At 48.6% G+C, this 14,691-nt stretch overlaps 1 protein-coding gene across 1 annotated transcript in view; it reads right to left on the bottom strand.

Moving 5' to 3' along the window:
- Positions 1 to 14,691, bottom strand: part of LOC119440382 (solute carrier family 28 member 3) — a 32,492-nt gene extending 17,801 nt beyond the window's left edge. The window contains 5 exon segments of the mRNA XM_049662896.1: positions 5,351 to 5,492; positions 7,118 to 7,287; positions 10,482 to 10,766; positions 13,600 to 13,956; positions 14,536 to 14,691. Coding sequence (XP_049518853.1) covers positions 5,351 to 5,492; positions 7,118 to 7,287; positions 10,482 to 10,766; positions 13,600 to 13,956; positions 14,536 to 14,556 — 975 coding nt within the window. The 5' untranslated portion in view covers positions 14,557 to 14,691.

Here is a 14,691-nt window from a genome sequence, read left to right as displayed (position 1 = left end):
GGCGTGTGCTTCGCCTCCTCTCCGTGCCGTGCACATGTTGCCTTGACATGGGACGTTAAGGAGAGGGAAGGAAAGCATGCGCACGGCGCGCGATATGCTCGGGAGAGAGAAAGATAAAATGAGAGCGAAAGAGAGGGATAAATTGTAGCAGCACCAACGAGGCAACGCGCAGAGCTGCTGCTGACGCCCCCCGCGTTTCCCCGTTTCCCCGTTTCCCCGCGTTGCGGTGTCCGTGACTGCAGCCGGCGCCTCTATCTGGCGGCGGCTCGGCAGGTTTCGACCAGCCACGCCCCAGCAAGCATGGAGGAGCAGCTTGGCCATGACGTCATCGGGGAGATAAAGCTCGGAGCCGCCGCGACGGCGGCACAACTCTTGTTGAGTCCGTGGCGAGTACGTGTACCCTTGACATGGGACGACCACAGAAGATCCGGACACCCGAAGAAGAAGCTGCTCATCTTGAAGCACGTCGCGCGGCCAAACGAGAATCTGCGCGTCGGCGGAAAGCCGATTCGAAATACCATGCCTAGCTGCATTTAGCATTTACTAGCAAAACTTAGCCAAACCTATAGTAAAACCTTGAAGAAGCTAGGTCGATGACTAGGTCCGCTGTTTACTTCAGCCTTGTACAACTAGTGCAAGCTGCCCACGTTTTGTTTCCCGACGTCTTTCGCAGACTTCACCTTCACGCCTTCACGGCAACTACGTCATCACCCGACAAGGCTCAATTTGCGCAGGACAACACACGTATCACGAATTGGTGTATATAGCCATCTTTACTGTAACGCGAAGGTCATCGGCTATGTTCTCTACGGAATCACGCAACACAACAAACGGCACCTAAATATCCTCACTGCTGCAAAGATACGCCATCAAGCGAATAATTCCTTTATTAAACCGAATTGATTTCTTGGACTCTTTCTCCCGTTTTGTGGGGCAACTTGCTATCACGCAGCCGAGTTGCAGGGCATCGCCGAACTGTTCGTCTGCTGTTGGAAACGCATGAGCGCGAGGGCGTTGTGGCGTCAGATGGTTAGATGCTGCAGTTGGTGGCACCGCTGTGTCACGTTTCTTCGCCGCCTGGGCTTACGGTTCCAGACCGCGTTTGCAGGTGAAATCCGCCACACGTCTCTTGTCGAGATGCGGCTAAATGCACTCTTCTTCCGTGGGTAATGTAGATTTCAGTGTCAGTATACTTGCCAAACTGTATGCTATTAGTTTCACTGTTCCTGTGGCGCTTACTCAGCAGTAGCAGCTTCGGTGGCAACCTAGTTTAGTTCTGAAATCGAATAGGAACCTATGGGTTGTGGGTGCCGTGCAATGTATACCATCGAGTTTACCGGTAAACGTGCCATGCTCCAGTTTATTACGCTACGTAAGAAGTTCGGTAACCAAAATCTGCAACTCCTTGCGTCTCGTGGTCGCCGTTTCGTGGTCGCACATGTTCGCGCGAGCTCAGCGCGAGCGTGAGGCGCCGCGATGGGCTGAACATGAAAAACCCGGAAATAAGGACAACGAAACGCAAAATTATCTAAAACAACGTATTAAAAGGCCGTATAACACAGTTTGTGCATTTTATTGCGATAGCAATTATATGGACACTCCAAGCGTATTTCTGCCGCCGCCGCCGTCGCCGTCGCCGTGATGTTCCGTATAGAGTCCAACGGCAATGAAATTGTCGCGCGCCGTATGCTGTATACGTGCGCCAGGTACGCGCGCTTTCACGGGGAGCGAACGCACGGCGGAGAACAAACGCGACTTCTTTTATTGCGATAGCAATTATATGGACACTTCAACCGGACAGTGGTCTATTATATAAATGCCTCAAGGTGGCTGCCAGTGTGAGTCTTTCGCGTGCATACTCAGGGCACACCACGAGCACATGGTCTATAGTCTCTATAACACCACACACTGAACATTCCGGGGAGTCTGTCCGTCCAATGACGTGCAAATATTTGCGCGTGAAAGCGACGCCTAGTCGCAGTCTGTGTATCAAGCATGTATGAGGGCGTGGAATTCCACGCATAACAGGAAATTGCATATCGGGATCCAGCCTTTTAAGTCGAACGTGACGAGCGTCTGGCTGGGCCCAGTATGTTTTCGTCGCACTCCTCATTAATTTCGACAGGAGGCATGTGATGTCTGGTCTAGAGAACGGCACTACAGTTCGCAGGCCATTGCTGAGGGCGCGCTTTCCTTCAGCATCGGCTATCTCATTACCATTCAGCCCACAGTGTCCCGACCTCTTGCTAGGCGCAGGGCCACAGAGTTGTCAGACAACAGAGGCAATGCGTGCTTTTTCACGCTTCTTAGGCGACACGGGCCTATACTCACGCTTGTGATAATCATTTATGCAATGTGTCCTCTCACCTAGTTCCTCCCATTATCATCCCCCATTGTGACCCTCTTTCTTCCCCTCTTCCCCTTCCCTTACCTAGAGTAGCAGGCCAGATGCTCCATATTCCGGCCGACCTCTCTACTTTTTCACATCAATAAACTACTACTTCTTCTTCTTCAACCGGATTTCTGCCGTCGGCGTCGCGGTCGCCGTGAGGTTCCGTATAGATTCCAAGGGCGATAAAATCGTCGCCGCGCGCCGTATGCGCGAGTGAAAGCGCGCGGGGGACGCGCGCTATCACGGAGAACCAACGCACGGCGAAAAGCAAACACGACCGTCGCGCGAAAGGCCCTGGGGGTATGGGGGGAGGGAGGCGGGGCGGCGATGTGCTAGGGCACCAAATGCGTATCTTGCAACCGAGCGCAAGGGGAACTGGCGACGCAATTTCTCACGCAAAAGCAAAAAAAAAAAAAAAAAAAAAAAGCGGTAGGCAGCGCGGCAGGGAGGGGGGGGGGGGAGCAGCTTCTACTCTGCCAACAAATACGCTTGCACTGGCTGCGGTGACGGTCGCCCGCACCGTCTCTTATCTCCACATGGCTCTGACCTTTCTATGTGCTGTGCATTGGCCGCTCAGTTTCCGTTGAAGCGATAGACTGCACGATTCTTCGCTCGCTGCAACGGCTGCGCCAGCGTTTTGACAGTCGTTGTCTGCGGTCATTCAGTGTGATCTATTCATGTTTGCTTGTGTGCGATGACACCACGCTTGTAAATTCAGCTAGAAAGCGAATGTGTCCAAGTTTATGCATCCGATAAAAGTACTATCCCTATACTCCGAAGAGCTCTCTACCAATTTGGTATCGCCATTGATGCTTCGCCTTTCGGGCGAAACTGCGACTTTTTTAAGGCGTAAACTTTTTCGCTGATTACTGAGCCTAAATAAAGGGCAATTTCACGTGATTGCTGATAAAAACACCGAAGTATTTCTTGGTGCGAACGCAGCTACTGAGAGAAGTGTTCTTAGCCTCTACAGCGTTGCACGCTATGTAAGAAACGAATAGATTACTCACTGAGTCGTCACACTCAGGTATTCTCTTATGTAGCGCAGATTAAAATGATACACGCAACTAATCTGAGCAATATTATGTTTTTGGAACAAATTAGCGCTGAGCCGAGCGTACTAAGCCTTATAGACCTGGGATATGATTCTTTGTACTACTGCAAGTCTAGGCATACTTTATGGTAATATTTCCGTAATTCATCAAAGAAGAGAACAGTGCATGAAGAACTATGACAGGAACCCCATACTGGTGTTATAAAGGCTATATAAACAGGGTTAAAGTGCCCCAGGCAGGCTAGTCGGCGCTTCGATAGCTGCACCTATCTCTGTCAAAGGCGGCCTTGTAATTTATGGTATGTTAGTTTTAACTAACGCGTTAAAACAGTAGAAACATCGGCCAGCCTGTCCGAGCAACTTTACCCCTGTTTATTCAACTATACCTTGCTAACGTGATTTAATTAACACACCCAGGATGAAAAGGCCGCCTTTGACAAAGACTTCTATCGAAACATCAGTCAGTCTGTCTGGGGCACTTTACCCCCGTTTATGCAACCTTTTCACAGTGTGTTTCCAACTTCCGACCCCCATGTTGAATTTGGATTCACATGAAACTGGCTATTCTAGACAGCTCTTTAATCAGTCAACGTGCTCATTTCGAGTCATTTCTGCTATCTGTATGCTTTAAAATACATAATGTATTTTGTCTAGGTATCACTTTATGTTATTGGCGCTACTTAGATGCGAGTATTTCATGGCAGAAAGCATGGCTCAAGTTCCATTAAGAGCGAGGTACTGCATCCACACGAAAGCACGACGATGCTATACAAAGGAAACGCATGCAGGTTCTTCAGAAAGAACGCGCCGCTGTTGAAGAAAACATCGTCGTGGTCCCATTATAGAACACGGGACCAAAGCCTTTGCGGAGCGCTCGCACTACCATCTGAGCTAACCAGGTGGCTAGTAGAGAGCAGGGAAAGGATGAATTAAGCAACGATTCGAAGCGCAGGAACCTTCAATATGGCAAATCAATTCCACGAGAAGCCGCAGAACTGCGTGTATAGCTGTACTAGCAGTAGTCGTTAATTGCGTAGTAGCCAGCCATTTATTTCGGGCAATGTTGCATGTATTGCATATTATGCAATATCATATTGCAAAACCATGTGTTATTACATGTTATATGTAAACAATATTCATTATACATGTTGATTATATATATATATATATATATATATATATATATATATATATATTTATTTATTTATTATACAGCTTTCACGCTAATAGTTATGTTAACTATCAACGCTACCACTACTGCGTGGCTAAATCGGGAACAGCGGCGACGAGGCTGGTTGCGTTTGCGTAAAGCTTGCGATTATTTATTTATATTTATGTGAGATATATATTTATGTGAGAAAAGGTTAACCACAAATTGTATTAAGGAAAATTTGGGGAATTTCATGGACAGAGGACAAATAGATATCGTATCCAAGACATTTGGTCCCTTGGGATCAAATTTTGTGGGGAATTCAGTGGGAAAAAGCCAGTTGGAGCCACACTTTTCCTTGGGTGATGGTGAGGATCTTCATCTACTCAAGAAGCAGGAACCGACAAATACAAATGAACGCCTGGCGCGCTAGCTCGTGCACCTGTACGCAAGAAAGGGCAAAGGAGAGATTTGTGAACATGATTTACAAAAAAAGAATGAATGACTGGATTGCAAAAAAAAAAGAAGAAAAGAAACAATCGAGCGGCCCTCAAGGCAGATAAAAAAAAAAAAGGCACTGTATTCGAATGGACAATAATGCTTTACATTAGGCTCGGTTGTTGCGATAAAGTGTAAGCGAACACACTCGGACATAGACGCGAGGTGAAGCGACAAACTACTCTGTGAACGGTGCGCCTAAGCAAGACATGCTGACGTATTCGTTGAACAGCACAAAGCCATAGGCAATACGTACCTTGTTACGGTTCTTGGAGAAGACGTATCCGAAGCCGACCAGAAGAAGCATTCCGAAGCAGGCCGTGACACGGGGTCGGTGCAGTCGCGAGTTGATGGCGACAAACAGAAGCACGGCGAGCCACACCACGGTCCAAGCAGTCCTGTGGGTGAACGAGGATGAAGAGAGCCATTACATCTTACAGGTGCACATTGCCTTGCAAAAATTGTGCTCATCCAACGCATATGGTTGAATTCTATGCGAAGCGAAGCTCTCGCGAAGCGGTTCGCTCGCGCGCCCGTGCTCTCGCCCGCACGTGCTGTCGAGCACACTCGACTCGACGCACGCGTCCGTCGTGTCAAAGAGATTTGGCGTTGGAACGAGAGACGTACGCGTGCTGTTGTGGGCCCAATCCAGTACAGAGATAGAGAAAGAAAAGTGGCTGTGGCCTAATAGTTAGAGCATCAGTCTGTTGTGCTGGGGGACCCAGCTCCGACCGCGCTATTGGACACGTAATTTTTTTTCTGTGTATGAGACATTCAACAAGGCGATGGCGGCACCCGCCGCCTCCGCCACGGTCAAGGAAGTCCGAAAAAAATTCGCTATAATATGGCTTCACTTTATCGACTGCTTGAAATCGGTCTTGCCGGAGCTCCCCTTTTAAATTTAGTCACTTGCTAAGCGTTCACGAAATATGAAAGCTCCGGGTTTTTGAAGAGGGTACCGTTCCCCAATAACGCCCATCACGAGGGTATATGTGTCAGGCTAGCGGAGAAGACTGGGTTCAGCACTGCGCAACAGTACCTGGAGGCACTCTTGATGAGCACGTGTTTTTCGTTATTTAAATGCGTAAGCGTTTCTATGACTACCCAACAAGGAAACCCGTCCGTCCGACCCTCCATCCGTCCGTCACGTAAGACGATCACTTTCAAGATAGGGCCTGCAGCAGCGAGAGAATTTACCTTCGTGCTGCCTCTCGCTTCAACGCGACCGAAGCGGCGAGTGCACAGCCAATTACCGCTGACAATTTTTAGAAAGATCAGTCCCGCCCCCCCCCCCCCCCCCCCCCTCAAAAAAAAAAAAAAAAAAACAACAACACCCTAATAGGATTAGTAGGTAGGAACATACAGGTGGCCCGAATGCTGGAACACATGGCAAGTATAATAGTTTAGCATAAGAATGAAACATAAGGAGTTGGTTTAGGTGACCATGGACACTTCTTTGAGTGCTCTTCGAGTACCAGTGAGTTTTTAGCACGACTGTACGTCCTCCAATTACCAAGGCTATTGAGAAAGATTGAAAAAAAAAAAGAGTAAATAGTTTCGGCTTTACCTCCACCAGCAGCGACATGCTCAGTGCTTCCCACCAACTGATGTTTGACAGCTTTGCATTTCAATTCAAGTTTGAGAGCAGTTGCATGTAGCGGAACTCTTAACTCTGCTCCAAAACTCTTAACGAAAGGTAAATGAAGTACCTTTTTTTTTCCAGTGTGATTACGTCTACCGAAGCTAGATTACAACGACGAGTGCAATAAAAACCAGTCGTAAATCATCGATTGTCTTCGGTTCTTTTTGAGTGTGTGTCTCTTGTCTTTTTCAAGGTAGCGCTGACGAAGGCGTGGGCATGTTGCCGGGTCAATGACTAAGAGAATATGCTGTTTTCTTTTGTTCTAATGTCCCCTGAGATGCGAGTTAAGAGCTGAAGGTGTTCCTTACGGAAACCACTACAAGACGTACGGGCGAGCGGGGGTTTCTTCTTCCACTATCGAGGAAAGCGCGTGCAACTCACCTGCCGATCCACTTCCGTTCGCTGAGCCACAGAGCCCGCTTCCTGGTGCGTTCTTTCATGGCGGCCACCTTCTTGCTGGGCATCCAGCGTACGCAGAGTCCGCACAACAGCCACGCGTCCAGCATTGCCAGCAGCAGGAGCAGAAAGCCCGAGCCCTGGCACCACGGCTCCTGTAGTGGAAATGTCATCTGTAACAGATCTGGCACCGTGCGAGGGTAACAAAAAGGCTGAACGGAGATCTACTTTGCGAAGGGTCGGAATGACGGCCAATTTGTGTGGCGCAGAGGGTAAGCGGGAGAAAAAAACGGACTGAGTGGGCGCCCCCCCCCCCCCCCCCCCCAGAAAAAAAAATAATTGTTTCTGTCCGTTAATTCCCACTTACCCTTTGCACCACAAACATTGACAGCTATGCACCAACTAGCCCATCATCGTATTTTGGGCAGGATGACGACGCCCAGAAACCATGGCTGGTATGACGAGGGCGAGTTCTTTCACTCGATTGCATTCCTTTGTTTTCATGCACTGCTCGCCGCTGGTCGATTGTGGTTATAAGTCAGGCGAGCGCAGCTCGGTCTATTGACGAAGCGCGAAAAGGAATAAATTTAGTATACAACTGTTAAATTATCCATTTCGCCGACTATTGCTTACAAAAGTTGATCATAGTTCGCCATTATTTTCAAACTCCTGTACTAGTAATAGAATTTTTAACTTTACGTGTTCGTCCCTTGCAGTCACGCTTCGTACGGTATAACCACAACCTTTACATTCGAGTACTCTTTCTGAAAATCGAGATTGAAGCTTTGCTAGAAGTATACTGCCAATAGAAAAGAATAAAAAAAGTTATCGTTCATTCAAGTTTTCTCCTGTGCTGCACCTAACAAGCGAATTAGTATCCGTTTGGTCACAATCGATCATCATCATCCCATTCATCGTCCTATTTTTTACGTCCACGTACATCAAGCCGAATGCCTCTTCTAGCGATCTGCAATTAACCCTGTCTTGCGCTAGCTGATTCTAAGTTGCGTGCAAATTTCCTAATTTCATCATACCACATAATCGGTCGCGCGGCAATTTTGCGTGTAAACGCGGGATTCGTTTACGCTCGGAAAAACACTTTTATTGCGACAGCAATTATATAAACACTCCAGGCGCATATCTGCCGTCGCCGTCGCCGTGCGGTTCTGTAGAAAGTCCACGGGTGATAAAATCGTCGCCGCGCGTCGTACGCTGTATGAGCGAGTGAAAGCGTGCGAGGGTGAGCCGGCGATCGCGGCTCAATTCCATGCTGTCCTCGACGGCGCATACCTTCCGTTGGCACCCATTTTGTAACTCTAATGGTCGACCGGTTATCTACGCTGCTCATTACATGGCCTGCCCAGCTCAATTTCCCCCTCTTAATATCAACTAGAGTATTCACTACGCCTGTTTGCTTTTTGATCCACACTGGACTCTGTCTCTTAACGTTCTTAACGTAACGGCTAGCATTTTTTTGTTCCATTGCTCGATACAAGGTCCTTAACTTCTTCTCAGGCTTCTTTGTCTGTCTCCATGTTCCTTCCCCATATGTAAGCACTGGTAAAATGCAATCATTGTACACTTTTATTTTCAAGGATAACGGTTATGATTTGTCAATGCCTGCCGTATGTGCGCCAACCCATTTTTATTCTTCTGTAAATTGCCTTCTCATGATCAGGATTCCCTGTGAGTGATTTACCTAGACGAACCTGCTCCTTCCCGCACAGATTATAGATCACTGACTGGCGATCTTGAATTCTTGTTCTTTTGCCGTGTGTTACACTGTGCAGAATGAATCGCTTGTAGGCGGAACTACAGTGGTCTCCTTTTTGGCTGATTCGGTGGCCATCAGCAGGAAAACGGCAACTAGAGTTGCGTTATTTGACGCCAGCTTTGGGAAAGGGAGGGAAACATTTATTTTGCTCCAGGTTCGGAGTCTACATATTGGTCGAGCCCTCCAGATCAAAAGTATTTCTCAAGTGCAGCACCAGATAGCTCAACCATGTAGGAGACTGGGAGAGCATTCAAATGGGACTCGTTGCGACATATCCCACGCAATCGCTTGTTGGCCGCTGATGCGGCGTGGGTTAATGAGACGTCATAGCAAATGAATAAAGAGAAAAAAGATCATTAAAAATAATGCACGTAATGGATTTTAAAGCGAAGCTTTATTTTCCTACTTTCCCTGGTTTGGCGTGGCTGCCTGTTGGGTCGGTCGCTATCTCGGCTGATAGACTTGTGGATCCAGATACTAAGGTTATATGTGCGCCGTATGGAAGAACCAGTATACAGGGTGTCCGAACTATCATGCAACAAGATTTAAAAATATGCAAATGCCACGTAGCTGGACAGAACCAATGTACTGTTGTTTGCCGTCACTTGGAGATACTCAGATTATATTTTGCATTCCGCTTAATTAGGTAATTAGTCTTAATTAATCAACTTCCCAAGTATTACAATTACATGAACAGTGTCAATGAGAAAATTGTAGAGCAACATGAGAAACTCCCGATACAGCTTTCTGTTGCTCAATACGTGCTACATAAAAGAGCTTTTACGAGCGTGGAGGAAGCCCGCGAATACGTACACGCAAAGTGCCTCGAGCGGACGGTCGCGCGGCAATGTTGCGTGTATTCGCGGGCTTCGTTTAGGTCGGAAAACACTTATTGCGATAGCAATCATATGGACACTCCAGGCGCATATCTGCCGTCGGCGTCGCCGTCGCCATGAGGTTCTGTAGAAAGTCCACGGGCGATAAAATCGTGGTGGTGGTAAACATTTATTGTTCGTGAGCCTCATGCAACAAAACTACTTGTGAGGGGGCTCATGAGCGCGTAGGGTGGCCGGGAGTTTGTGGCCCTCGGCGACCCTCAAAGCACAGTCCACCAGCCGTAGTTGGAGCATGGATTGGAGCTAGACACCGCGGTCTCCCATCCCTCGACGTCGGTAAGTTGCCACTCAGAGGGCCGCAGGTGTTCGTGAACATTATGTGCTGAAAGTTGGCTCTAGGTGCGCCGCGGAGCGTACATTACTGTCGATATAAACCTTGATGAACCAGGGAGAGGAAGGTTTGTGCGTGGAGCTGGCGCCATGTAGTTTGCTGGAATTTGGTTAAGGATTTGTGTGGGGGAGGATATGTTAACCGCATTTCGCGGTAGTGGATAGTGATCTCATGATATGCTACCAATCGGTCTCTGACGTTATCCAGGTCATCGGATGGCGTGGCTCGGTTGACGGCTACGCGAGCGACGGAATGGGCCATCTCGTTGCCTGGATGGCCCGCGTGCGCGGGCACCCAGATGAGCGTAATTGGTCTGAGGGGGGTCTGACGATTGAGGATTTTCCTTGCCGGTTCATGAACTCGGCCTTTGGAGTAGTTGCGGATTGCAGTGTTGGAGTCGCTAAGAATAACCTCGGCAGCAGTGGTGGATATGGCCAGAGCTATGGCAGTCTCCTCCGACTCTAGGGACGTGCGTGCCAGTATTGTGGCTGCTGTGGTGTAACGAAGCTGATGTGACACTACACTAACAGCATAGGCCGGTTTGTGTGGGTAGCTAGCGGCGTCGACACACACCGTGAGGCGGTCGTGGTGGTGTTGCTTGTAGAGGGTTTTTGCCCTGGCCTGCCTGCGCGCCTCGTGATGCACGGGGTGCATGTTTTTAGGCAGGGGGAGGATAGTGAGGCAGTTCTGTATGTCTGATGGTAAGGAACGTGTCTGATCTTCCTCGGAGAAACTAGGGCTTAGTCCTAGTTTGTCCAGGATGTACCGTCCTGTGGTGGTAGAGGAGAACCTCTCGATTTGGGCTGAGCGGTGGGCTTCGTCGCCGCGCGCCTTACGCTGTACGTGCGAGTGAAAGCGTGCGAGGGTGAGCCGGCGATCACGGCTCAATTTCGTACACGTAAAGGAAGGAAGCGGGAAGGAAGCGCGCCGTCGCTTAGTCGCGCCCAACGCTCCGGAAGGAGGGCGGGGGGGGGGGGGGGGTAGTGCTATGCCACGCCCACCCGCCCGGGCGGCTGTATCTTCAAAGCTATCTGCGGCAGGGACAAAGTCCGCTCTGCGCTGCGTTTTCATGGCTTAGTTCGCATTTATGCGAGTGGCCGCACGAAGGTCAATTCGCTCGCTGCTGCCGCCATGCTTTTCACTCCCGCGTTTTGACAGCGAGTTTCCGCGGTCATCGAGTGAGATGCTTTCATGTTTGCTTGTGCGCGCGTGACACAATGCTGGTTAATTAATTTAGTATGCCTATGTTTACAAGTTTACACGGCCGATAAAACTACTACCCTTACTTCGCATAGCTGTCCACTAATTTGCTATTGCAAGCGATATGTCTCGCCTTTGGGGCGAAACTACGACTTCTTATGTAGCACGTATTGAGCTACAGAAAGCTGCACCAGGCGTGTTTAATGTTCCTCTAGAATTTTTTTGACACTGTTCAACTAATTATATTATTATAAGATAAATATTTAATTAAGACTAATTATGTAATTAGGAGGAATGCAAAAAATAATCCGAGTATCTCGAAGTGACGGCAAACAACATTACCTTCATTCTTTCCAGCTACATGGTATTTGCATACTTTAAATCTTGGTGCATGATAGTTGGGACACCCTATATAACCCTTGTAGGCCGACCAATATGCCCACCTCTTTATTGCGTAAGAAAACAAAAAATAAATAAATAATAACTTCCTGCATAAAACCTGAACAAGTAATATGTCGGTTCCCAGGCATCTTCGAAGCGCAATGATCTGTTAATAGCATAATGAATTAGTTTTAGCGCATTCTCTTATTTAATTTATTGTCTTTGATTTAGCCAGGTATTATGTGCCACTGGGGGTGTGTGCCCGTTCTCGGCCAATCCTCCAGGATGGGCATGTTTCATCGTGACACAAGAGTTCCAGAATGCCTAAGTGTTCCTTGATACGTGTCATACTACGACGGTATTTGCGCCACCACTACAAAACGTCCCTTCAGCACGCAGCGGCGTGATAATAATAATAAAGAAATAGTCCAATTTAAGTACGGGAAACTTAACGCATGACCTACGGTAGCGTGTTTGATACGCTGGAGCTAGTTTTTAGTTGTAAGTACTTCAGCTTACCAATTTTTCATAAATAATTATTTTAAATAGTTATACTTACTCGAATAACATTAATCTTTTTTTGCGTATGATTGTGTGTTCCAAGGCCAGAAATAAAAGTGAACAAGTTGTTCTAATTTTCCTTGGAACTGCGTTTGGCCATTACGGGGTAAGGTTATAGTTATATTATTATCCACAGCAGCACATGGCCTCCTTTTCTCCCCATTAGTGAGCACTAGACTGAAGCTGGCAAAAGCCGCGCTACGTGCCAGAGTAATACATCGTACACACGGGCACTCTAAAGTCCTTTAGGTAAGGTGACATCTACCGGAAAGGCGTTCAAGCGCAGTGACACACGACAAAGAAGTATCTGCCTCCCGGCAAAGTTTCTTTGCGGGAAAGAAGATCGGGCATCTACTTTTCGAGTGGAAAGGTGTACTCTCGCATACAGCGTGCGCCATTCATAAATAGAAGAAAACCTGTTACACAACTATGGTGCCCCGTAAATATTTGCTTTACCTCATAAAATGTTTTAATTTTAGCGGTAATGCGATTTGTCGAACAGTGAAGATTTACTCTAGCCATACTCTCAAGCGGTCGCACAACGTCGCTAGCGCCGCCATGTTAAATTCCGAATATGCGCATTGTCATCAAAAAGGAAAAAAAAGAGAAGTGTTTTTAGGTTCTACAATCACCAAATGTAATCTAGCGCAGCTTTTTGTAAATGTTTTCCCTCTTGCTGCTTTAACAAACAACACTTTTTTTTCCCGCGTTCATCTGAGGAACCACCTAAAGAAGTCAGTGCGATGCCATGTGTCATCGGCGCAACTCCTTTCGGCAAAGGGTGCTTCGGAGTAACAAAAAGGGTTTCCTGCAAAGGACTTTACTTTTGCCCGTGTGTCAGGGGTATAACACAGTTTACAGATAGGTCGCATGAATCAACAGCCCTCGGCATTCAGGCGAATGCTTCGCGACCAGAAAGCGTCACATCTATGCTAACTACATTGAAAGGCCTCGCCTCGTCTAGGTGCTGTGGTGTCACTACAGGGCAGTGCAGTGTCACCGGCAGTGCAGGAAAAACACATCAAAAGTTTATGGGACACGGGCTCTACGAGGAGCGTCAATTTCTGCTGGGTTACGATGCCGCGCTTCTAATCGAGGGTTCACTGAGTAGGTCAGAAATGCTTCTACACGCCGTCGAAACTTTGAATTCGATACTATACGTGCCCAGGCTTCGCGGTAATTCCTGTTTTTTTTTTTTCGCGAAATCCGTGTCCCGTAAGCTTTCGTTTCCGGCTGTACCCGTGACACAATTCGGACGACACGTTACGTCACAGTGAAGCCACTCGGAGGTTCGAGGTATATAGTCAGTGTAGTCGACACTCGCCTTGTGGTCCCATCCGGTGTCGAGGAATGCGACTACGAGGAGCGCATGCGCGGCGAGCAGCAGCAGCAGTTTGAGCAGCCCCGGGAGGTGGGCGGCCACGGCGGTCCACTGCAGCTTGCGCACCTCCACGGGGTACGGTGCCGGCAGGGAGAGCGTGGTGCCATCGCCGTCTCCGCTGGAGCCCTCCGCCAGCGGCGACGGACTCCCGCCAGTGCTCAGTGCTGGCACAGCGCCGGCAGCAGCGATACCAGAGGCGGACGCGTGTTCGGGCAGCCGCGACAGGATGAAGGACATCACGCTGCGCGTCTCGTCGATGGAGTCGTCGGCCGACGCCAAGCTCTCCTCCGACCCGCGCAGCTGTGAGGGGAGGTGGGGGGCGAATGGCCACAGTGGTAATAGTCGGTGTCCATTATTACTGAATTACCAACCGACCGACTGTCCCTGTTCAATGGGCGCAGCGTTGGACTGAGCGACTGTAACCCACTGTGTCACTGATTTCTCAATAAAGCTCAACTGAGTCGATGCGCGTCACATTCTCAGCAACGGCGATACTAAATTTAACGCTACAGTGAGAACGTCTTAGTTCTCTGGCTTTTTGCGTGGACTGTACTCAAGAGAGGGTACTAAGGGCTTTCAAGCGATATACGAACGGGTCAGACATATAGACGTTGGCTCACGGACGACAAGTTCGCTAAGCCGCTGCTGCAGTTTCTACACGAGGAGGATCTCCACTTATGACGCCGGCAAAATATTCGCTGTTTGAAGTAACAGCGTGACATGAGCCGGCGTCCACAATGTACACTTCTGTTCTGCAGATAAGCCACTTCGGCTTTACTAGCCCTCGTATATCGTACCTAACAGTAAGGATGCAGCGCACACAGCACTTTTGACGCGGTATTGTTAGGCAGATATTTTGTGCATATTATGCAAGCTCACCCTGTTCTTGATGCGAGACATTGGGTCCCTGCTTGTTTGCTTGCTTGTTCCTTTGAAACGCTTGAGGCTGACAGCTGCGAGCTTCTTCTTCGACTCAGCACCCGCCAATGGCACGTGCGCATGCTGGCTGGCATTGGCGGTAGTTCTTGCCAGAAG

Source organism: Dermacentor silvarum, chromosome 2, assembly GCF_013339745.2.
Source record: "Dermacentor silvarum isolate Dsil-2018 chromosome 2, BIME_Dsil_1.4, whole genome shotgun sequence".
NCBI classification, from domain to species: Eukaryota; Metazoa; Arthropoda; class Arachnida; order Ixodida; family Ixodidae; genus Dermacentor; species Dermacentor silvarum.
The sequence above is the reverse complement of the archived record's forward strand: the minus strand, read 5'-3'. Positions and strand labels throughout refer to the sequence as shown.